The sequence below is a fragment of the Orbicella franksi genome, chromosome 2, assembly GCF_964199315.1.
Source record: "Orbicella franksi chromosome 2, jaOrbFran1.1, whole genome shotgun sequence".
In the NCBI taxonomy this organism is placed as follows: Eukaryota; Metazoa; Cnidaria; class Anthozoa; order Scleractinia; family Merulinidae; genus Orbicella; species Orbicella franksi.
In genome coordinates, this window is record NC_138146.1 from 20,971,910 (window position 1) to 20,997,988 (window position 26,079).

Sequence of the window (26,079 nt, forward strand, 5' to 3'; positions counted from 1 at the left end):
TCTTGCCTAAGAACGCAATGTTATGTCCCCAGCCAGGGCTCGAACTCAGACCACGATGGTGAATTGTCTTGCCTTAGTACACCACGTAATGTCCCTGGCCAGGGCTCGAACCTGGCGACAAGTGCACCAGCCAGTGGAGGGGGTGGGGGGCAGGGGGGGCAGGAGCCAGGCTGAATAGGTGGCAGGAGATGGGAGAGGAAAGGGCGGGAAGTGGGAATAGAAGGGGCAGGCAATGGGAGTTCTTAGCTAAGAAGGCGGGAATCAATTATTAAGCGTTAAAATACTTTCAAAAACAGCAACCCAAAATGTTTTGATTTACAGTTACCTTTTTGTTAGACTTCTGGACTGACGGGAAAATCATAAAATGAAAATTCGCCCTTGGGCTGAAAAACTGAGGCCTACTTCCGGTAAAATTGGAAACCCTTTTATCGTGGTTACGTCATAGGTCATGAAATGTTGTGCAGATTTTGGAGTGTCAAAAATTGCCCAAATTTCCTCCAAAATGGAAGCGCGGCGGATCAGAATGCTGTCCAGTGCCCTGTCTACTATTGGCCAGAGGGAGTAACGTAGGGAAACTGGGTGCCACTTCCGCCTTTTCCCAATCCTTGAACGCCTGTTACATTTCGGGCTCCCTCCTTCATCTTTCATTAAGATTTTCGTGGATTAGTTTTATTTTTGTAATAGATGCTGCCCACGGACGAGGAGGATAATGCACCGCTCATAAGAAATGATCTTGAAGGTAATTTTCTTCTCTTGTTCGCAAATTTGACGTTAGTTATCAAGCTTAAGCTTATATATTCGTTCAGATTTTAGTTCGTGGACCATCGTTAGAGAGCTCTCTTGTAAACTGATGCCGTACTAAATTTCGATGTTTGGACTTCTCTGAGATTCGCTTCTGTGAAGAAAACTGTAAGAAGTGACTATGAAAAGATTAGTTAACCGACTGTTCACTGATTGACTGAATTAGTGGCGAAATGTCAATGAACGGAATATACACTGTATTTAGTTTATAGGTTCTCCTCACCCCCTAACTAACTTGTAAATACTTTCCTGGTGAAAAGCTTCACAGGATCTTTAGGGATCTTACAAGATTTTTAAGGGCTGTTGTCATGTTCACTTGTCTCGTGATTAACATCAACTGAAAATTCAAAGGGAAGGAATAAGGCAACTTCTTTTTTGGTATTTTTGACCTAAAGCAAAGTGGTTTAAAGGAGAGGGGTCACTCCAAAAAGCTTGTTTTTTTGTCTTCGCCTATAGCAAGTAAACATTTAGCTTTTTCACTCACTGAAGTTTCAGCTGCTAAAGCGTCAGCTATCCTGAAGACATTCATCTCAAAAGAATCTACTTCGGAGGCTGCTAAATGTGTTTTGAACTGTACATGTACTTGGCAGCCTGGCTGTGTTTTCGTGACATAATTCCATCCGACTCAAAATTGGCAAGAAGGAGAAAAACCTGCAAATGACTTTGCATCCTTCACAAGGTCAGTAAAATGTATTTTTTTCAAAGTGATTGTCCACTTCCTTATCTTCACTGCTTTCATTTTCCGAGTTTGGAGCATGTTTGGCCCAAGATAATATGGCTCCAGAGCAGCCATTAGCCTAGAGTCAGGTAGTTAAGGTGGCTCCATAGGGTAATCATTTTATGGTGTTGCGCACACAAGTGTTATGGTTTGAATGCTGTTTTTGCATTTGCTTTCACACCTAGTCCTCTCAAACTAATTACATGTAATAAGCAATGATTAAATAGTGTTTTGCTATCATCTCTGTTAAAATTTTGGGATTTAGTCTTAAATTATAAATGCCCGAACAAAAGTGTATTTCACTGTTTTTATGGCTTTATTTGTGATTTTCATGAATTTTGTGCGGTGAAATCTTCCAAAATTTTTTCATCACATCGCTTCCAGCAGAATATGAATTTTAAACACAAAAAAGTAGGGTTTGTAAAGGCAGTTTTTTCGATATTTTCAAATTTATGTCTTTCACCGCTGCAAAAAGTTTGGTCTTATAGATTTCCCTGAAAAATGAGCTCCGAGTAAAATAAAATATTTGCTACCAATCTACCAAATTTTATGGAATTTCACTGAAGGAAATGCGAGAAAATTCACTGTCAGTTTTGCTTTTTGTGCTCATGTTGATGCAATAAAATATCGAAAAACACTGACGTTTTCCTTTGAGCATGCGCAGATTACTTCCTCAGCGCTTGCGCGATCGTAAAACTGTAGGAAGCCACCTTAAAAAGCTTATCGGAAGCCATTTAAATGTCTTGGACGGAATGACGTCACAAAAATGCGGCCTGACTGCTGAGTACTGTTCGAAATGGCGGCAACAATGAAGAATTTTGGGCTTCTTTGGAGATGAATTTCATAAGGAAACCTGCGTTTTAGAGTTTGAAACTTTGGTGAGTGACTAAACTTAGTGCAAGGTTTTATTAGCTTTGACAAATGAAATACGTTTTCCGCAGTGACCTTGAGTTCTTCTGTAAGATACACAACAAAGTAGGAAGTTTCTCTTACTTGTGTGGACTGCAACAAGGTTGAATAAAGACTAAAAGTAAGGAAAGAGTAAGAAATACATGGAGTAAGTGGAATGCCATGGGCCAGCAGGTTAAAAGGGGTTTGAAAACTTGGCAGCCTTCTAGAGACCAAGTACCATTTGGTTGGGAATCAAAAGACATAAATAGAACAAAACGAGTTCTGATGTATTTTGAGTCTTTTGCTAGCTGGTAAGCACCCTTTTTTGCTAGCCCTCTAGCAACAGGGCTAGGGGGTTCCAAACCTGTCTGTAAACACTTGGCCTGGCATGGGTACTTACAGGAGCTACCTAATTCATATCACATCAGATCTTGGCATTTGCACAGTCTACCCTGTATACTTTAATCAATTGATTTTTTTGTTTTTATAATTTACATTATAATTTACAATTTTTTTAATATTAATATTTATGGTTTTTTTTCAGCCAGGAGTTCTACTTGCTATGTACGAGATTGGACAGGCTACATTGTATCATTATGTTTGATCCTGTTTGGAATTGTTTGCATCACAGTAATCAATGTGTATCAGGAGAAGATCAAAGATGAGGTATATTCCATTTAGCCTGAAGTCTGTTATCTGAGGTAGAAACCTATGTAAACAGTAGAGAAAAAATAAATAGGGAATGGTAAAGGTAAGGTAAGCCTAGTGGCTCATCAGGCTGAAGCTTATCCCAGTTTCTGTCACATGAAGTGATTCAGATGGATGGGATGGGATGCTAGTCCATCATAGGGTTACCCCCCCCCCCCACCATTAAATGAGCGGTTACCCATTCATACACCTTGATGGAAAGGGGCACTGTGAGGGTTAAGTGTCTTGTACATGTACAATGTCCCAGACCACTAGATCTGGAGACGAGTGCTCACACTTACCATGAGGCCACCTCCTTATAGGGAATGGTAGTGAAGTACAACTAGTCAAAAACTCTATGCTTCTAAAGATTTAGCATTCCTCAAACCTGGCCTTCCTTAGCCCCTAAACCAAGGGGTCAAGCTAGTCAAATAGCCCCCGTCTTCCTCACAAACACTGGCCAGTACAGTTATATATATATAATCAGGTGTACAGTAACTACATTCCACACCCTGGGGCATGTTATCTGTCAGTAGTGATGGATATGGCTTGACACTTAAGTTTACACTGAGATCAAAATGCTCCTTCAGAATGTACTGTTCAGAGGCATGTACTGTGTCAATGAGATATTGGGATCAGTGTAATTATAGGCTGTTAAGTGTAGTTGAAAATGACTAGATGATAATTGGGTGGGAGGAATAAAAAAGGAATGGATTCTCTGGTCATTGAATGATTTGTTTTTATTTAATCTTAGTATGGAGTTGTATTGGATGCAGGCTCAACACATACCAGTATGTTTGTTTATAAGTGGACAGTCAGCGATGTTGTAAAGGGCACTGCACTTGTAAAACAAATCGGAGACTGTACAGTTAAAGATAAAGGTGAATCAATGTGGATCCCAATTTGTAGTAAATATGTAGTGAATTTTTAATCCATTAAAGGGATGCGTGAAAAACTATGTTCAATTTACGTGTACACCAACAGCAATTTACTAAAAGTTCAGTGGGACAGTGTTTTTGTAAGATCAATCAAAATGATTTCAGTTGCATAATATGAAATCTTTGGATGATGGTCATGGTTATTCTTTTTCTTTTCTGTATTTAATTTAATATATATTTTGTACAGTTGCAGACAATATCCATACCCTCTCCACGAAGTATATTGGAAATTCCAGTGGGTAGGGGGACTTCAAGAGACAAAATTTTTAAAGGAAAGTACAAAGTAACTAATTAAAGTGAACTGGCTAATTCCAGAGGTCTGGGAGAGTTCAAAAACCAAACAATTCTGTGGTAGAAGTGTTAATATTTTCTGGGACACCATCATTGCTCATTCACTTTTAACAGAGTTTTTTGCAACCTGATAATGTAAACGTATGTTGCAGATGGTATGGTGAAAGGAATTTCAAGCTATGTAGCTGATCCCGAGCAGGCTGGACAGTCACTGCAAAGTTGTATAAAAAGCAAAGCCAAGAAGCTTATTCCGTCATACCTACAGGACAAGTCTCCAATTTACCTTGGTGCTACTGCAGGGATGAGGCTGCTTAAGTAAGAGTGAACAAAATTTATTTTTCACAAAAGGTGCAGCTGTCAAAGTCCTCTTATGAAAATTCTCAAAAGAAAAAGGTTACAAAGGGTTTTGCCCTTGAGAATAAGCGTGAGGACAAATTTGAAGCTGGGGTGTCTTATGATTCTCTCCCCAACAGCCACCTTGGGAACAAAGGAAAATGACCATTGTAGACAGGTGGCCAAAATGGGAGGTAGAGGTGTAATATGACACCTGTATTTTTTTCAGGGGTTGCAACATTTTTATTTTCTTGATAAAAATATTTATTGTATAGCACATGAATACATAACACAATCACAATCTATCAATGAAACAGAAACCAAACAGAAACAGAGAACAATATGGTGCATTATGACCAAATTTTGTGACCTATAATTTACATTTAAGTTGTAGGGTTTTGTGTACACTGTCCATCAGTCCTTGATTAACTGGCCATAATATTGAGAAGTTATTTTGGCAGTTGGGACACCCTTTAGTAGCTGTTATGGAGAGATGGGCATAAATGGAGGTTCAACTGTAGTGATGTGACTGTTTTCAATTGATTTCAAATGGTACTTTGCACCAAAACCAACTTGGATTATTGAATTAACACTGACAACAAAAATTCATAATAATTATTCAGGGAGACAAATGCTACAGCAGCAGATCGTATCCTAGGCTCTGTGCGGCAAACGCTGGCAAGCTCACCTTTCATGTTTAAAGACGAATTTGCTCGTATAATAAGTGGTGAAGAAGAAGGTCTCTCATCTTGGGTAACTGTAAACTACTTGAATGGTGCTTTAAAGGATTTACAGGTGTGTAATATTTTAAGTTAATGATGTGCATACAATAATAACACAAAACAAACAATTATTATGCCTTCTCATCACAAGTCTTTCTGGAAATATTAAGACAAAGCTGCCAACCTGCAGATACTGGAAAGATGGAGATTCCAAGTCCTAGACTTGTGAAAGCCCTTGGAACTACCAAATGTGAAAGAGGACTTGACATGTACATTGTTGTACAGTGTATTTATGTCAGTCTTTCTCCATTTTGAGCCTCAGATCTTGACTGCATTCATGTATTTATGTTCCTTCTCCTAATAGACATCTGTTCTTCCTCCCAGTCTCTCCTTGCTTCCCGTTTTTATCCTTCCTTCTTTCCTTCCTTTACAATGAAAATTTTTTGACATATCTTGCTAGAGGGGCACGTTTTAAAAAACACAAAATGGTGAAATGACAAAATAGCCCCTATTGACTCATACCGTAGTGCCATTTCATCATTTTGCCATTTCATGTTTTAACATGCCCATGCTGTATTTATTTTAGGAAACAAGTCAAGTAGATGGTGTCCTGGTCAGTCAAAAACTGGTTGGTGCTCTGGACATGGGAGGTGCATCTACACAAATAACATTTGTTCCATCTAAACCTCCTCCACATTCCAGTAAATTGAAGTTGTATGGAAATGAATATCAGCTGTACACACACAGCTACTTGTGTTATGGCAAGAAAGAAGCAGAGAGAAGATACTTAGCTCAACTTGTTAAGGTTAGGAAATGAGTGTGTATGCTATTTAGACTTCCAAATCTTTACTTTCTTTTGAGTAGTTAAAGGTTTCAAGTTGCTCACCCTCCATTAGGCCACTGTATTAACCATAGTTAACCTTTGTAAGAGAAATCAGTGGTTGGCAGTACCACACCATGTACTGCTCAGTTAATGAATCGTTTTCCATTTCTTGAGGGGAAGGAATAGATTAAGAACATATTTGCAATGTTCCTCATAGAATTTTAGAAACTCAAGATGAAGATTGAGAGATGGTGCCAATTTCATTCATGAACAAATACTTATCCTACAAAAATAAACAGTTCTGTTCTGCGCTCTTTTCCATTCCTAGCAAAAGAAACGTCCGAGATTTGAGACAAGTCATCCATTGTGATGGCATAGCACTACAGAGATTCGTAGTGTTTGTTATTGGTTGTTGCTTAGTTTAGAACGGTTTTTAATACAATCCAGTGAACCAGTCAAAACTTAAAGTAAATACATGTAGGTAACGCAGAGCGCGTAAAAACGAGCGAGTGGCGATTGGTTTTGGTTTTACTTCTTATTGGGTGAAAAAGTGGCGCGGGTTTTCTTTAAGCGAACAAAACAACCAATTACTTTTCGACACCGCTGTATAACAACCAATCCAGAGACATTATTTTTAACAATTGCTCCACGAGCGCGCGTTGGATATCAGATGATAGATAGCCAACCAGGCACGTAGCGCACACTGAGTTGGCTATAATCATCTCATATCTAACAAGCGTGAGTGGAATAATTGTTGAATTAAAAACGCCCGAAAATATCGAAAACTAGATAAAACAAAAAATAACGCGTACGTTTATTTATATAGTTTGGTATAATTAACAATTATTCCACGATCGCGAGCGCCCGTTGGATATGAGATGGTATGATGATATGAATGGGGGATAATCATCTCACATCGAACAAGAAAGAGTAGAATGATTGTTTTATTAAAAACGCCCCCAAAATGTAGAAAACTAAACTAAGATAAAAACAAAACCGCCCGAAAAATCACGCGTACGCTCACCATATTTGTAGAGCATGGTGTAATGTCTCATAACCCATGATGGCTAAGCCAATGAAAACTCTTGAATTGGATTATTCAATGATCCAGTTTTTAATAAAGTAATACTGGAAAGCAGGGTCAATATTATACTTCATTTATACTGTAAACTTGCTTTTAGGATTCTAATTTTTCAGCAACAGTCGACAATCCATGCGGACCCAAGGGCCACCAAAGAAACGTAACCTCCAGCTACCTCTGGGCTCCTCCGTGCGTTACAGGGCAACATTCAAGGAGCAGTTCCTTTACACTGAAGGGAACTGGAAACTACACTCTTTGTGCCAAGCAAGTCGATAAACTCTTCAACTTCTCATCATGCCGAGGCAATAGCAATTGTTCGTTTGATGATGTTTATCAACCACCCATTCAGGACGGAATTACATTTTTTGTAAGTTCAGTTTTTACTACTATTTTCATGAGCAATCTCAACTTAGCCTCTTAGATTGTCGAGCTAACAGCGCAGAAACAAAAGAAACGAACAGGTAGATGTCTGCTGGGGTCACGGGAGGGAATAACAGCGAGGGAATAGCAGCGACCTTGCTAACCTCCATTTTTCGTGAAATCATTTTTTCCGCTGCCTTTTTTTATTTCTTCATATGACGGAAAGTAGACTTGTAGAAATGTTTGATTCATTTTGATATCCACTAGGTACGATCCTTTATAATGTGGAGGCGCGGTGGCCTCATGGTTAGTTTGCTCATCTCCGGATCGAGCGGTTCAAGCCCTGGCTGGGGACATTGTGATGTGTTCTTGGGCAGGATACTTACCTCTCACAGTGCCTCTCTCCACCCAGGTACCCATTTACAAATGGGTACTGGCTGATTTAATGCTGGGGGTAACCCTGCAATGGACTAGCATCCCACCCAGGGGGAAGGAGAAATATTCCTAATCGCTTCATGCTACAGAAACTGGGATAAGCTCCGATCCAGCCTGGCTCGTATGCAGACCTTTTTACCCTTTTACGTTTCTTTAAAATAGAACGCGCAACTGATCTACACCCAGTAGCTTGGTAATAGACAGTAAATAATAAATAAATAAAGTAAATAATAAAACAAAACAAGCAAAACAAAACAAAACTGTAGCTTCATACACCCGTGCAAACGCAATTTTTAGCAGTTTCCTCTGTGAGACCTCTGATCAGATCGGGAGCTACCAACTGGGGCGACCAGAAGAGAGGGCTGATGTCGAAGCTACGAAGTTATATTTCTCTTTACTTTAAGCGCACTTATTTAATCTGGAATCTGTGTTCAGATTTAGTCAGTGGACATGTTTAGTGAGATTTTGAATTCTTGATTTCAGGCATTCTCAGGCTACTATGTTGTTATCCGAGATCTCAATCTCACTAGCGATGTGTCGCTTGATGAGCTGGAAAATGCAACAAAGAATATCTGTAGGAAATCTTGGGATGAAGTAAGTTCTGATCAGTTTCGTCTGTCTTATATCCCATTCACACCAACATGTTAAACGTGATAAAAAGTGGTTTAACTAAACAATGTTAAGTATTAGTTGCTCATGTCGTACACACCCCACAACTAAACAAGGTGAAAGCCTGTTTGACTAAAATGTATTAGTTTTGAAATTTGTCTTCTCAAAGGGACAGCAAAGCGTAGTTGACAAATTGGAAAAACCCAAACGTGATTTAGTTAAAATAGTAAGGTTGGTTTGAATGAGGTATAGGCCTTGTAAATCAGGCCAGCCTCCCCTACTTGACAGGCGCCTCAACCTGGACTGTGATGTTCGACTGTAGTACTACTAAGACCTACTAACAATGTACCAATGTGTCTTGCTCTCTATTTTAATTATCGCTGACTAAAAAGGAACTGAATGACTCAGACCGACTGACCGCCCTATTTGTCACCAGAATAAGTGTGACTAGATAATCATACACACATGATGCATTTAGAGCTGTCAGAGCTTGAAGTTCCAGGACTTAAATAAGTTAGAACTCAAACAGTAACCTAAATTTAAACTTGACCCGGTTATTTTTTTCTACGTAGATAAAAGTCATTCCTTCAAATCCCTTGTATCTTGCATTTTATTGTTTTGATGCGCAATATATCCTGACAATTCTTGCACGTGGCTACCACTTCGAGAAGTCGAAGCCAATCTTGAGATTTGTTGGTTCGGTGAGTAGCAGTGCTATGTATTCTATGAAATAAAGAGCATACTCGGTACAACATGTTGGTCATCTCGTGCTACAAAACAACTTGAGATTGGGTAATTTGCCACCAACTATCTACTTATATTGTTTATTATAATATAAAATCGTATCGTTTTGGTGCGCTTCGGCGGCATATCAGGCGAGTTTAGTCGAGCCATGGTTCGTATTTTGGCGAGACGTAGTCGAGCCATAATACGAACCATGGCGGGACCAAACGAGCCTGGTATGCCGCCGAAGCGCACCAAAAAGGTACGATTAGGTATTTACCGTACCCAAATTCGACCATGTGAGCATGATATCCTAACCATATCAGGTCAGTGACTTGATATCGCAGGATTTTAGGACAGTAGGCACGACTTCTGATTGGCTAATTGTGAATTTGAGTGCGGTAATTATATATATGCAGTCCTGTATTTGCATTAGTCAGTCTCTTTGAGCCCTGACTTTGTTCTTTGGAACAGTGGCCACTCCCACGGGATTCGGATATTATAAATGAAGTCTTCTTATTTTCATCCATGACTATTTGTCTAATATTGTATATGACCTATGTGAAAGCAACCAAGCCTTACGCTCGCCTACGGAATGCTTTGTAATCTCTGGGGGGGAGGGGTTCACATTACCATCAATAACAGAGTGTACTAATAAGGAGCAAGAAATTCGTGTTAAAATTTCATTAAATATACGAACCCAGAGAAGATGTTTTTTAAGTGCTTTTCATCGACGCTCATGATTGATTAGGTTACTCGCGCAAGTTCATCTCGGCCAGTGGTTGGACGGGTATCCTTTTCGAGACCTGGAACTGAAGCATATAGTGGTTTCCGCGGTTTTGGTCCGAGACTGTTACTCAACTTTCGGAGGGCTCGTACTATTTCCTGAGTGTTCAATGACAATATCACTGTGCTGATAAGTCGAAAACAAAATCGTAAACAACCTTTATGAAAATCAGAAAATTTATCGGGAATTCGCGGGACATCTTTCAATCTCTCATTTTTCAAAACATGCACTTCTTTTTATGTTAAACATAAAATGTCTTTTCTGTTTTCTGTCCAACTTCGTATTTCTTCCTTTCTTCAGGTTAACCAACGTTCTCTTGGCTGGACTCTGGGTTTTATGATCAACGCCACAAATCTCTTGCCAGTGGAAAATCCAGGCACCATCTCAATTCACCTGATCCAGAGTGGTGTCTACTTGGTCGTGGTTATCGTAGGTGCTTTACTGATCAGTACTGGGATACTGATATGTGCGCTGTCCGCCGGGAGAATGTATAAACAAAAACGCTTACGAACGCAAGGACTGGTGCTATAAACAGGATCAGTGGTTTCCAGGCCCTTCAAACTGAGATGGAGGCTTCTCTATTAATTTCTATGACGTGGATGGTCGAGGCAGAGTCATGTGACCAATGATTGGAACTGGATTACGCTACATATGTATCTGGTGTAAGACTAGATTCACAAGAAGAAATGAAAATATCACAATATGTTTGTTTTTAATTTATGTCTAGTAACGATGTATGTGTGAACTGAGAGTTTTTATCGCCTAAAAACGTACAGATTAGGGAGATGATTTGTCTTGAAATTTATAAAACTTTTAAGTATATACTACAATTTTAAGAAATTGCTATATTGAAATATTCAAAATATGCGTTGGCACGCGTGTAGTATCTTGAAAAATTTAGTGTAACGTTTTTCACCTTCGTCTCTCCCCAATCCAATTGGTGTTTTTGTACCTTATTGAACTATTTTTGTTGGTTTCTCTTATTTCCGGGAAATTTTGTGTATCGCAAATATGATTACATTTCAAAAATGACTAGCGTCATGTCCATTGTCCAACCTTAGACTATTTCATGCTGTTGAGTACAGCATACAACATGCAATTCTCAAAGAATGCACACGTGACCCCAGTAATGCGGTACACGAGCTAAATATCTGGGTTCCAAAACTGTTGGGAAAAAATTACAGCGGGAAAGAAAGGGCGGAAACGAGAACCCGCGCTTCGTTTTTCCTCCTAAGTACCAGGTTGTCGAATATGAATACAAAAGTTCTTTGACATGTGCTAAAAAGTAAAAATTTCAATTATTTTTTCATATTTAAAGGAGCTACGTCACGGTTCAGTCATCTTGAAAAGTTAAGACTAAATTTTTCCAAGTCCGTCGTTTGTAATTCGTGTTAACTTTATCTTCTCCATCCTTAACCATTCTTGTTCCTTTATGGCTTATTATTATCTGTTTTGTGTTTTCCCATCTTATTTAACTATTATTTTCAGGTTCCCTTCAATGTAAAGGTTATTTTGTGCGGGGCCAAAATAACTCAAAATATCGTGACTAAGCTCCTGTAAAAAAAGAAAGAAACCCATAGTTAAAAGTTGCTGATAAGATTTATGGCACTCTGCGTTAGTAGCTAAGAATTTAAACCAGCAGCTGCAAAACTCAAGATCTCTTTATTTCGTGATCAATGTCTTAGCTTAGTTACCAACCTTACAGGAGCTGTCTTTGGATAAAGTTTTTAATTAATTTTTTTGTCCTTGAAATAAACACAATTTTTAAAGCTATCAGAGAACGATAGGACAAACAGGCTGTTTGCGTCTGTCTTTTGCACAAAAATTTTGAAGGTTCCTAACTTTGAGAGAGAAACTTCTCCACATTGGCATGGCACATCAGTGCTAAATTCGGCTATGTGAAATAGCTAACTATAATCTAATAAGATCTACTACTTCTATTAAAACTCAACTTTGTATAAAATCGTTTTGAACGAACAGTATTTTGATGTAACATGTCAAATTATACTAAGTGTTATAGGACAGGGGCGTTGCCCAAGACTCCTTTAATACGTGCTTTTAAATGTAGACGTCCCTACATGCAGGTCTCTAGACTGAGTTTTCCTGAACGCTTGAAACTCCATACTTCAGTTGTTTACAGGGTGGATTAGACTATTCCATGTTGCCGTGCGCCTGTTCGGTAATTGATCACAGCAGACGCCAAAATGTGGCAAGAACATCAGGGACACACTCGGTTACTTTTTTGCTCTTATCACATTTTGAACATTCTGAACGCAAGGCAAAACGGAATCTATCTGTTAAAGTGATGACGTAGCGCCCCTAAGGCTCTGATTGGTTGTTGCTTATTCGGTCGACCAATTAGCGACATTACATGAAAAATGAGCGCGCGAAAAGAAACGCGGCTACTTTGCATTCACACGTGGAACTCTGAAGCTTTTTGTTGATTGAACGTAATTTCTGTTATGGAATATGATGCCAAGATATAACACCCTATATTTGTGAACTCTAGTTTCGAGGTTTTCCATTTTTACTTTACAACTATCTTTGGTTATCAGTTCGTGTACTCTTCCTGCCGTTACCGGGCAGAGACGCGTAAACGCTATCGTGTGATAAACTAAGTAGTTTCAGCTTCTCATAGGAGCTACATTATGTGAAAACCATAACACAGTGCCTGCCTTGCTTGCAGTCAAAAACTCAAAATTTCTTAACCTTTATGTTCAACACAATTATTAATTTTTGCTAAAGAAAATACTTTAAACAGCACTGTTACTCACACGAATGACAGATAAGATTTAGCTTTAGAAGGAACTATTACTTGCTCATTTTGCTGTGTTTACATCGCACATGCTTATTCATGTTTCCCAGCTGGGTGAATTTCTTGGTGCAGTACGGACATGGGAATGGCTTCTCTCCTGTGTGGGTTCTATGATGTTTCTTCAACGTTGATTGGTCAGCGAAGCACTTGCCGCATCCCTCGTGGACGCACGCAAATGGTTTCTCCCCAGTGTGTGTGCGCCTGTGATTGATTACGGCCGTGGAATGCGAGAAGTACCGGTGACAGACGTCACATCTATATGGCTTTTCACCCGTATGGCTGCGGACATGTGATTTCAGGCCACCGGCCTGTGCAAAAGTTCGTTTGCAAACTTTGCACGAGAAGGGTTTCTCTCCTGTGTGGGTTCGCATGTGAACCTTGAGAGATGAGGCTCGCGCACAAACTTTCGAACAGACTTTGCACTGATGTACTTGCTGGAGTTTTTTTGCTGAGACACTTGCACAGGTCGTTTGTTTCTGAGGGGGAGTTTCGTCTTCGCGACCGTTTTCCTCTGGGATATTGGAAAGCTCTGGTGTTCTTGGCGACGTTTCTTCGACGACAGGAGTGGTCCCGTCATTCGCAGGATCAAGCCTCAACAAGTTCGCCTCGCGGAACATCGTACCCGGATCCGGGTATTGAAGAACAGGAAATCCCCTGGGAACAAACGGTATCGGAGCTTGGAAACCCAACCCTCGAGGAAAGTGAAAGAGAGACACGGGATCAAAGGCATACCCAGCTGGGGAGGGCTTGGGTTGAATGGCTGTTGAGAGAGTCGAGGGGAGCTGCACTGCTTGTTCGCTGGTCCGTTCTCTTGAGTTCCCAGGTGCATAGCTCTGCCGAGGAGAGAACTGCTGACCCATAATGGTTGCTTCAAAGAATGGACTTAAAGGTGCAGATAGAGGCACAGGTACGGTGTATGGGGCAAAATTGACGGCTCCAACGGGTCTTGGAGTAGTCGTGGCTGTACCAGACGACAACTGGGAGGGCATCATAGTGTTAGAGAACTTTCCATGTTGGGTAGTGCTTTGGAAAGTAAACTGATCAGCGAAAGCACCAGTGTACGTCACATTTGTCCCTGCAGAAGATTGTGCACTGCAGAAATCTGCTGAAGGAAGCAACGGTTGCCTAAAGGCATTGCTAACAGGAAAACCAGGTAGATTGTGATGAATGTTACCAGCAGGTGCAACCTGTGTCAGGCTGTTGTTCATGGGTTGTTGCTCCTGACTTCTCATCGGCACGTAAGGAAATGGCGTGCTGTTGAAAGGCGTGTTTTTATTCATTGACTGCGCCATCTGGTTCAGATACAAGGCAGCGTAATTTTCTTTCCATAGTGCCGTCTGCAGGTCCTGAAAACGCTGGTCGTTTGGAGTGCCCATTTGGAAGTCTGACTTCGGCGGAGAGCTGCTGTTTTCTGCCACTCTTTGGCCATCAGATCTGTGAACGTTACTGGCATTAACTATTCTAGAGGGAAAGGGCTCGCTGGGATTAACAAGTTTCTGTGGTGGCTGCAGGGCTTCGTTTGGATGGAACACATACCTTGGGATTTTCATTTTACTGGTGAGAGCTTCAATGCCTGTTTGATATGGCTTGCTCCTGTTTTCGATGTCTACGCTACAAGAGGTAGTCTGCAGTGGCAGTTGATGGTCTTGATAGGTAGCTGCTTGTTTCAATTGTAGCGGCTTATCAATTGACAACGCCTTCAACGCATCTTTGCACCAAACAACCCCGCTACTCTCGCCTCTCCCAGGGAGCAAATTGGGGTCATTCGGAGGAGTGTAAGTGTGCCTGGTGGCTGACGCTGATGTGGTAGCGGGTGTAAAGGAACACTGATAATCAAGCACGCTACGATTAGACGTGGAACACATCGAAGTAGACTGGAAGTCAGGGGTTGCACTGGATCCTTGCTTCGGGAGCGTACCCGAGGAGCCATACAGGATTGGTCCGTGACGGTAGTAGCAAGATGAATCCTTTGATGCACTGGAACATGACGTTCTGGCTTGCTGAGACTGTTGGTCCAAAGGAACTGACTCAAACGATAAAGGTTCAACAAGAGACAACTCAGAGGCAACAGATGAGTTCATTCGCCCGGCGTAATTCGTTATAGCTTCGTAATCATCATGGACTGCCGGAAATCCTTCTGATTTGCTGCTCGGGATTTCGATTTCAAGACATTGGAGCTCAGGCGGATTTCTTACCACATTTTCACTTGTTGGACCTTGGGGTGTTTTGTCTTCATAACATGCCATTGTTGAAGATCGGTGTGAGTTTACGGTTGTTCGATGATGTAATGTAAGAGGTTCTTAGTTTACCAACTGTTCAACTGACTCCTGAAAAAGTAAAATATACATTTCCACCTTCAATTTAATTTTTAGCAATAATCTTCTTATTGCGCTATTTTATCAGACAACACTCTCCCTTCGCTAGGAACTGTACTATGCTCTCATATTTTGCTAAGAGTGTTTGAGTGGGTCGCGTTGGTTGGTGGAATGGGGGATAGGGGATTAGGGCATTGCCTCTGTCATCCTGGTCCCAGTTGTTCGAAGGTTGGATAACGCTATCCACCGCCGGGATAAATCACTATCCAGTAGATAAGTGTAAACAAAACACACCACGCTATCCACTTGATAGTGATTTATCCGGTGCATAGCGTTATTCACCTTTTGAACAACTTGGGTCAGAAGCTTAATAACCCTATCGAATCACCACTTAAAAGATGCGAATCGCGAGTTTTTGTAACTGAGTAACTTTTGGCGCCAACTGGAAGCAAAGCGTATGTTACGTAACACACGATGTTCACTTGACCTCACTTTTTTTAACTTTCTCATCTCTTTGAAAGTACAAGATTTTTAAAATCCAAGTTTTAACACCACACGTACCTTGAAAAGAATGAGTAATTCTGAGATTTTTAGCAGTGAACTGATCGCTTTAAATATATCAGAGGAACTAGATCCCACAATCGCCATACTTGGGCCCCTCCGCAGAACACAAACTCTGAGCTCTATAAATTTGTGTGAAACTTTGTGGCGGATAACTTATGTACAGAATATCTCAAAGACCTGAGACTCGGAGAAGTTGATTGTTTATTAGTTTGCTGTAGCGTCTCAAATTTTTTTCATTCAGTGGTTTCGAGTTTTACACTTTTTCGTGGGGTGAAACCAGAAGTTGTATTTTTCAAAAACATTACCACGCCCGTGACTTGCTTTGAGCTTTTTGCTTTACATATCACTTGGGTCATTAATCTAGGCTCCGTCCGCACTACGCCGGAGAAAGTTGAAAACGCAGCTTTACTTCTACTATTAGGCGTATCATCCGCACTAATCCGTCAGGAAAACAGAGCTTTTCGGAAAACGCTCTTCAGACCGGAGGAATTTGAAAACGGAGGCCTTGAGTTTTAGTGTGGACGAAAAACATTTTGAAAACGGACCTTTCGAAAGCGATGATATCACGGTAATCCCCAAGTTTCACAAACACAAATACAAAATGACCGGTTGCGTTTTTCAAATTTCTCAGGGCGTAGTGTGGACGGAAAACATTTGATGCGTTTTCAGGGTGAAACTTCCGTTTTCAATTTTCTCCGGCACAGTGTGGATGGTGCCTTAAACTTTTTTTACTCAGGCTCACTGACGAACTCATATTAATTTGTAGTGACGTGATATTCTAACATAGCAGCCTGATATGTCTGGAAGTCGAAACCAGGCAAATTTACAAAACACCTGAAAAAAGGGGCTTTTGCTGTTTGCGATGCCAAGATCTTTGATAAATTGACGAATCGAGACACAAAAATTCATGTTTATCTCATTAAAGCACGAATTTCGGATCCGAATTTTATTAAATAGATATCTAAAATAATCTTTTAACTCGAGCCTGTACCGAGACGGGGAAGAAACCCTTTCAAATGGACCACTTAGTTACGACTGATTTCTTTCGCAAACACGGAGGTCACAAACGGAAAAGTAATTTCTGGAAATTATATAAGCGTACAAAATTGATTTTTAGGTTAAAATAAGTGTACGACAGGATAGGATAAAGAATTCATACACACTTCAAACTAAGTGCGTTTTCCAAAGAAACTGACCCAGATGAGTTGATCACGTACGCCGACGCGTTAAGTGTTCCGGACAGTCCTTCATCATTAAGTTCACTTTTAGTAAGGGTATATATCAAAGGCGAGAAGCTCCGGATACATTGATTAATAAAGGATTCACTCGCGTAAACTGTTCAAAACAACGATATCTAGCAAAGTTCAAAAACGTGAAGTGCTTTTCACTTGGCAACGAATCATGTTTTCATAAACAGGAATTGAGCTTAAATGGAGCGTACCTGTATCATTCAGTTGGATGCCATCTCTGCTACACGGCTTACCACAAGATCCCTTTACAATCAGGCTGTATGTCCCTAAAAAAGAAAAATAGAAATTCTCTTAAAACTTTTTCAACTAACTGTTAGTTGAAAGCTGCTTGTATTCGACAAAAGCGTATGCTCTGAAAACCTAAAATAGGCATACCTTCGAATACATGATCAAATGTAGCGCACTAATTTTGATTTTCTTTCACAAAGGGATTTTTAGACCATCTCATTCTCTGTGCAAGGCTTAAGCTGTATTGTTATAACCTTCCTACTATTCAGATCTTTCAAAACGATGTTGGCGGCGTTTCCTGAACTCATTCACCCCAACCATCAACCCTTGATTGACACATGAAATCACTGCCAAGAGGACAATAAGGGTGGGGTCGGTGAGGATGCACCCGCTCAGCGATTGGCCGAGAAAAAGCTGGAACTAGGGGTTTTTTGAAGCATAATTTTATACAGAATTCGAATTTCTGAATGGGGTTTTTGTGACTAAATTTTCGAAAAGATGACACAAGCAACGTCTGGACCTTTTCAAGAGCGAAATGATGCCAAGTACTTTTACTGCGGACAGAGACCCCCTTGTGAGTTCTGTGGAAATATTGTACAACGTGCGCGTGCCCCTTCATCACTTCTGACTTGTTCGCTGATCTGCGGCTGAGTTGTCTTTTTTGCATTCCACTCTCTAGACTGGTAAGTCATTATCTAGTCTACAGTTTGTTGTATTTCGACGGCAACTGAACTTTAACTCATAGAGTTACTTTATTGTCCCTATTTGTAGATTTCCGAGAAGTTCGATCAGACAGACTCGGGAAAGTAGTGCCGTCTCGAGCCGTCTCTCAAAGCAGCTGGCAGCAGCAAGCAGACAGGCTAAAAGTCTCGGGGTATTCCGAAGGGGTTGCAGTCAGAAATGATTCGTTGTATAGCAGTCTTAATTGCTCTATCCTTCTTGGACCACGGATCAGCTCAGTAAAAGCCAACATGGGAGTCGCTGGACTCACGTCCCCTCCCTTGGTATGATGAGGCCAAGTTTGGTATTTTCATACACTGGGGGGTGTGCTCTGTGCCAAGTTTTGGATCTGAGTGGTTTTGGTACCGCTGGAAACATAACCAGATACCAAGCTATGTGGAATTTATGAAGCAGAATTACCCACCAAACTTTGAATTTGCCGACTTTGCACCAAAGTTCAAAGCTGAATTTTTCATCCCTGACACTTGGGCCGGGTTGCTGGGCAAGTCTGGAGCAAGGTTTGATAGACAAAAGACATAACTTAGGTTGGCTTTCCAGTGTTTTAATTTTGCATTTCTGAGCTGACATTGTACTTGCACAATTTGCAGTACTAGAAACATTTCCTCAGTATCTCTTGGAGGGTCATCAGAAATTCTACTGGGATAGGGGTCTCAAAAACCAAACTTGTAAAAGGAAGTTAAATTTCTTGGGCAGAGGATAAGGGGTTCAAATCTGAAAACCTTCTGATGGAGAGGGAATGTAGTGGATATTTTCTGGAAAATCCAAATCCAGATATTATGTTTTCTTTAATAAGGCCAGTCTCTGGTGATCTAGATGTAAAATGCTGATTTGGCGCAGATAACTTTTGGAGCACTTGCCTCTACCTGAGCTTTCAGATGTCACTGTTGGTGTGTTATTTGAATAACCAGCTGTCAGGAGACAGTTGAATTGACCCATGTATGTCATGTCATTGATATGTTCAGCAAGTCTGGGATCTGTCTACAGACTGCCAAGTACAGTACCTATCATACCTCCACATCAAAACAGCTTTTTAAATGTAGATTGTTTTGCTCAACTGAGAATACAACACAATCTGATAGTGCTTTCCAGGCATAGTCCAGTTTTGGCCCTTTCTCTGAAATATTTCCCCACAGGCTAAGAGTTGCGTGACAGTCACAGCCTTTACTTAACCAAGAATTAAGGGTCGGGACCTCTGTTTATACTATTATAATGGGTACTTCAATTTAACCATTTAATGGGTTAATTGACCATATAAAGTGGACTAATTGAGAATTAAACTGATTTTCATCATTTTAATGTCTAGATTGATGGTTGTATTATAATTTGTAAATTTTAAAGTTATTGTTCCTGAAAAGCCCCAATGGGGACTCTCAATAAGGTATGTAAAGCATGCATTCATTTGAGACAGAAATCTTTGCCCTAATAATGAGTTGAAATTATTGATGTCTTTATTAACAGATATGTAGTCCTCACTAGCAAACATCATGAAGGATGGACAAATTAGAGGTCAAACGTATCATGGAACTGGAACTCTGTTGACAATGGACCTCACAGGGATCTTGTGGGTAAGGTCATTATGCACTGCATGGTCCATTTTGCCACAATTTTTTTTCAGTTTGACACTGATATGATTACAAAATTCTAGTTGATAATGAGCATTTCCAATAGTGTATGCTCTGATCTATGGTAAAATTCTCCTTCCTGTCTCGAGACAAACTAAAGAGAGGGTGAGAATTGCCACATAATCTGATATTTTTTATTTCATGTAAATGCATCTGTCACATCCTGGTAGTTTAAATCTTCATGACACCAAACATTTATGTTTCAGGTGAATTTTCACAAGCCATAAGGAAAAATACAAATATCACACTTGGTTTGTACCATTCACTGTATGAGTGGTTTCTTCCTTTTTGCATGAAGGATTTTGCAAATAATTTCACTACTCAGGATTATGTAAATGTAATAATTATTACACTGAGTGTCTGGTGTATGTTAATTAATTTTTTTATGTAGAAGACAACCCTCCAAGTTAACTTTTTTCCTTAGTGGCCATTTGGCCACTGACTGTTCAGGTTTGGTCGCCAGTGAAAAATTTTAGTCGCCAAAATATATGCGTAAATTAATAATTAATTAATAATAAATAATAATCTTATTATTATCTAACTGTATTATTAAATAACATTTTCCTTGAACCACCAAGTAAATTGAAGTCCCGTTCAGTGAAAGAACTACCTAATGTTGATTCAAATATGCTTTTATTGGAATGATTGATGATCAAATGAAATAGTTTCTGATCACAATGAAAAAGTACTATATTATTGTAACAGTGTTGTGAGTTGATCGCAGTTCTCATTCAGTCATTTTAAATTGATTGGCTTTCACTTTCAATAAATCTTTTACAATGATTATAATAATGCAAATGTACATGCCTTCAAATAGCTCCATCGATTTACAAGTGACACCACAAATATCAAAAGCCAAAGGTTCAGACTATCTTCATTATAAACTCTTGCTTGAGTTTTTAATATTTTATAGTCACACTTAAATGGTAACTTAGGAATGACTTGAGCACCCCAAACAATTCAAACTTTCATGCTATGAAATAAAGTTTTTTTTGTTTTTAATCTATACTAGTGACACATATTTACAAGTCTACAGCCAGCACACAGAAATCCATATTTCTGCATTAAAACTTGGCAACCACGTGTGGTATGGACTTCAGATTGAAGAAATGGTCTTCTTGATCTTTTTGAGGATTTGAATCATTCCTTCACTGCTGGCGCTGGTTGTGAAATCAACCATCAAAAAACGTGAGCATGTATGAATGAAACGTATGTTTACTGCCATTTTTCCCGCGAAAATATTTGATGAAAATTAAGAAAAAAAGTTGCTTCACAAAACACAGAAATATTTGTGTATATCATTTATAATTCACACAACAGGAGCAGTGCAAACGACACAGATTATACCAAGTTAAAATAAGATAGCCTCATTCGCAGCTGAATGGCGGAAAGTTTTCCAATGTTTATCAAGGTGGCATCAAATTCTTGCTGAGACCATAAAGTGAACACTATTTTTATCTTATCGCTTATGATCTTTTTTAAATGTTCAACCTCGTTTTCCGCTTGAAGAAACAAACGATATAAAACTTCATCTGCAAATTAAAAACTGTATTGAAATGGACAGAAAAGTTCAACCTCAAATTGTTTGTCGTTTTGAATAGGCCCTTTGCAGCTGGGGTAACGTGACCAAATTTTTTCCTAGAAATTTTCATATTATGGGCTATAACTTAAAGAATGCCAGAAATGGAAAGAGCGCATCGAAAATACCAAAATGGCCAAGTTTGAGGCCCCTGGCATTAAAGAGTAAGTTTATACGACAGCTTGAATTTTCGAAAAATTTAGAGGATTTGTATGGAAAATGTTGCTGGAGAGCAAGACCTTGCTCTCCAACAACTTTTTCCATACAAATCTTCTTATTCTTTTAAAAATTCAGACTGTCATAAAATCTCATTCCTTAATGATGGGGGCCTCAAACTTGGCCATTTTGATATTTTCGACATGCTTTTTCCATTTCTGGCATTTGTTAAGTTATAGCCCATAATTTTATGAAAAGTAGGTCACGTGATGGCTTAGCTGCAAAGGGCCTATTTAATATGCGAACCGTGGAATGCGAATACTCAACGCGAAAATACTTTCACAAGTTTTAGGGCAATCACTAAGACGGATATTTTTTATTGATGAAATCTTTGACAATTTAAAAATAAACGCAGGTTTGTTCACACAAGTGAAATTTATTTACAACTGCGAGCTGCTTTTCATCACAGTTTTATTATTTATAGAATCCCCTGTGCTTGTGTTATCAAGTCTGCTGTAAAGTCAAGTATTTTCGTGTCCACTGAAACAAAATACGTTTCTCAAATACATCTGGATGTATCTCAAATATATTGTGGATCCTGTACCGTCGAGCTTTCCAAGCTTTTGCAATTCCTCTTCTTTTCGATAGCAAATGACCAGATTGCGTGTGTTGTCTCACGCTTCCAGGTAAAATTGTCACGTGCCAAAGTTCAGTCGAGTGGAACGAATTTCGTCACGTCCCAAGCTCGACTAAATGCAATTTCTTGATCTTTGTTTACCATGTAACATTTCATTTTATTCAGTCTCCATTTCTGTTGGTTAAAATCCCACAACAACTAGCTTTGCAAAGTGAATTCTTAATGCTCAGAACATTTTTCTTTTCGCTCTGGATGATAGTCCGCTCAAGCTCCTGACGCACAGGTCACGTTAATTTTAGTCGCCGAGCTGGCGACTTGCGTTCTAATTTAGTCGCCAGCTCCAATTTCTAGTCGCCATGGCGACTAAAATGGTCGCAACTTGGAGGGTTGAGAAGAACAGACCTTTGTCACAGTATTTTTTGATGTTGACTTACAGGCCAGATAATCAATGAAGCCCATTGATACCAGCCTCTGGAGAGATCACTTTGTCACCTTTTAAAATGGTCAAATTTGAAAGTCATGTCTTCATAAATAGCGAAGGTATAGCTCTGCAAAATTGGAGAATTTTACAGAGGTTAAAGTATGGGAGACATGCAATGTTTGCACATTTGTTGTCCATAGGAAGTGCTGATGCCAGCGCTGTATGACTCGATCAATACATCCAAGGCTGACTATTTATATGCAGATGGCCCACACAGACCTGATACATACTGGGGGAGTCGTGAGTTCCTAACATGGCTGTATAATGAAAGGTGCAAGTTAGGGCTCCTGTATAGTACATGTTCTATATAAACTAATGACTAAGTTTACTTAGTATTTCTGATCTGTCCTTTTCTTTTAATGCATTATTTATGTGTACTGGTTAAAAGCACTCCATGTTTGGCCAAATCTACTCCATACTGGACCATACTATGCCAACACAAAATGATATTTTCTACCTAAATATATTTGCATGTGCCTGGTATATTCAAGGCTCGGAATTACAAAATGTTGGATCAGGCTTGCATGTGGATTTGATAGAAAAGCCAGGTCTTGGTCATACATTGGTCATGGTCTCAAAATATATAGTTTTTTTTAACGTATTGTTGATGAATGGAATGGTTTACCTAATCATATTAGAGAATCAAATGGTATTGAAACTTTTAAAAAGAATGTTTTTTTTTGTATAGTCCCCCCAAGTTGCTTTATGCTGGAGAACTGTAGATATACACTAGAACTCATAGCACACCAGTTTTCCTTGAGTGAAATTCAGTGTTTCAATGTTTTTTATTAGGTACACTCAAGAAACATAAATGGGAGAATGCCGTGACTGTTGACAGGCAATCCTGGGGCTTCAGATGAGATATGTCAATGGAGGATGTTTTAGACATGAATGAACTCTTATTCCAGTTGGTTTCCGCAGTCAGGTAAAAATCAAAACACTACAGTGACTGTAGAAGTGTACTTTAGAATCAGATGTGCTCAGAAAAGGTGGAGTTGCTTTCAATGCATTCTGTAAAAAAATGAGGAGAAAACCTTTGGAGATCTTTCCCCTGGGTTTTAAATTTCCTTAACAAAAGTGTGGGGCCCAGGCCCCCTCCCTTAGATCCACCAGTGGGGAATGTATAGTCTAACAGAGCATCAAGTTTTCAACAAAGCCTTAAAGCTCTGCATTTCCTGAAGTACCTGGGTGGATGTTATTTCAGCCTTTTTCAACTTAAGACTGTTACAATAATATTGTACTTTTCATATCAGAAATCCTGTTTTGAATCCCCCCCCCCCCCCTCAAATAAGCCTCTCCCCTCTCAAATAAGTATCCCCTCTCTTACAAACACTTCTTGAGCATGACATTTGATCAGCAAAAATGTGGCAATATTTCAGCAATTCTGATTACAAGCTTTTTTGACTAGCTGTGGTGGAAACATGGTCAGAACATTGGCCCAACAGGAGATGGAAGTATTGTGCCAATATTTCAGGAAAGTTTGCTGCAGATGGGAGAGTGGCTGTCAGTGAATGGTGAAGCTATTTACAGCACTAAACCTTGGAGAGCTCAGAATGACACCATTAACAAACATGTCTGGTGTGTAGTCATTTTAGCTTCCAATAGAACTAGCCAGCAACCTCCAAGAGTTTGGTGTTATATCCCTAGTAAATAGCACTCTCTTGTTGTACGGTGAAAGAGATCCACCCTGATGACGTAGCATAAGAGAGATAGAAGTGTCTGGGATTGGTTGTTTTCTCCCTCAGCAGTTGATATTTGGCTTGACCCAAATTAAACGGCTGATAAGTATACTAGATGATGATGATGATCGTAGAATTTTTAGCCTCGTGGCAGGTGGGGTCTTGTAAAAATAAAAAATAGGTACCCATATGGTACATGTGTGGGATAAAATCGGACACGAGCCAATGACAATAGTGTGACAATAGGGATACCTGTGGCATCCCACACTATTAAGTGGACAAACCTAATTTTTTCTCCAATTTAGTTTACATTCCTCATTTTGTTCATTTTGTTCTTCTTTATTCATATCTAATTTCCTCTTGAATTTTTCCCAGGTTCACCTCCAAAGCTGATGCTGTGTACACCATTGTCCTTGAGTGGCCAACTACCGATTAACTCATTCTCGGAGTTCCAGTTTCCTTAGGAGAAACCCAAATTACTATGTTAGGTCATCAAAGAAAGTTCGTTAGGAAGCCAGCTACTAACAAGGGCAGCATACTTGTCACCGTGCCTGCTTCCCCCGTGAACAAACTTCCATCTAAGTGGGCCTGGGTACTAAAACTGAGAAAAGTGAAATAGATGTTGCCAAAGATAAACTGGATTGTTTTAATTAGGGAAGGGAAGAAATGTTGGTTAGATTGTGGGGGGGAGGGGGGAGGCTAGTTGTTAATAAACATGTCATTTTTGACATCTTTGAAATTAGTATGTTTGATTTCCACAATTCGCTCCTCGCCAGAATTCAAGCCAGGCCTGTCGACAGACGAAATGAAGATTTCGTGATCACAGCCATCTACAAGAGTGATTTAGCTTTGTTTTCTATCCCAATTCTGGCCTCAATCAAATTTTAGTAGTGAATGTCACTACCTTATCGCTCAATATACGATATAGAAAGTACCGCAGAAAAATACTAAGAAATGCGGGGCTGAACATACTCTTCCAGAGGTCCTGATTTATCCGAATAGAATACAAATGAAATGTACCGAGAAATCAAACCCCAGTGGGGGGGACCTGATCGATCAGTACTATGGTTGCAACGATCAACACATACTGTCCCTATGGTAAATCGGTCATGTCCCTCGGAGGGGACGGATGTACACAGTCTACCTCAATCTTACCCTGTGTTTGTTGCCCAAAAGGAGTGCAAGGAAACCGACTGATGCTTCAGGCTGAGAACGATATCGTTTTTTTTCCATTTTGCATTTGGATGGCTAAATACCCCGGGAAACACTCATGAAACAGAATTGCTTAGATAGCGAGGAACTGCCTTAGAATGTGTTCCTTCGGGGTGATCTGGATCAAGATGAGTAATTCAAGATCAGTCACATCATGGTCACCCATCAAAACTATTAACAGAACCAAAGAAACCACTCTTGGCATGGATTCATTGGCATGATCCGAATGATCTTGGATCACTGATTCTGATCCAGCCCCCCTAAGAAACACACCCTTAGAGTTACGTTTATAACCCGGGCATGATGTTAACCAAACCACCAAACGCAGATTATAATCCATCTTCCGTTCTCATTTGACATTCCCAATACCTGATCGATCAGTAATATGGCTGCGTGGCACATGGGAATGAGTGCTTAACTTTAACAGAAGTTCGATGGATTTAAGAGAAGTTAGCTTTGTTGGAAGACTAACAGACGAGACCTCCGCGCTGAGAGTGACGTCATTACATATTACAGTGGAACCCCGCTACGGCCACCTCGTTATTACAACCACTTTATTCTGCCCCGAACAAAAGCCAGTCACTCTGTTTTCTTATCCCGT

General features: G+C 39.9%; 2 protein-coding genes and 1 pseudogene across 3 annotated transcripts; 2 read left to right on the forward strand and 1 right to left on the reverse strand.

Moving 5' to 3' along the window:
• Positions 1-592: 592 nt before the first annotated feature.
• On the forward strand, positions 593-11,980 carry LOC145478592 (ectonucleoside triphosphate diphosphohydrolase 8-like). Its single transcript, XM_081456673.1, has 10 exons — positions 593-739; positions 2,955-3,076; positions 3,852-3,978; positions 4,479-4,641; positions 5,283-5,454; positions 5,968-6,186; positions 7,386-7,652; positions 8,564-8,674; positions 9,262-9,390; positions 10,500-11,980. The coding sequence occupies exons 1-10, from the start codon at positions 685-687 to the stop codon at positions 10,728-10,730; spliced, it is 1,596 nt and encodes a 531-aa protein (XP_081312799.1). The 5' UTR covers positions 593-684; the 3' UTR covers positions 10,731-11,980.
• Positions 11,981-12,081: 101 nt separating this feature from the next.
• LOC145478591 (uncharacterized) lies at positions 12,082-15,968 on the reverse strand. Its single transcript, XM_081456672.1, has one exon. The coding sequence runs from the start codon at positions 15,258-15,260 to the stop codon at positions 13,011-13,013; it is 2,250 nt and encodes a 749-aa protein (XP_081312798.1). The 5' UTR covers positions 15,261-15,968; the 3' UTR covers positions 12,082-13,010.
• Positions 15,969-17,667: 1,699 nt separating this feature from the next.
• LOC145478600 (alpha-L-fucosidase-like) lies at positions 17,668-26,070 on the forward strand (annotated as a pseudogene). The gene is made up of 7 exons (XR_014048295.1): positions 17,668-18,054; positions 18,143-18,609; positions 19,571-19,677; positions 19,941-19,985; positions 22,543-23,512; positions 23,996-24,165; positions 24,642-26,070. The product of XR_014048295.1 is annotated as an alpha-L-fucosidase-like (transcript).
• Positions 26,071-26,079: the final 9 nt, after the last annotated feature.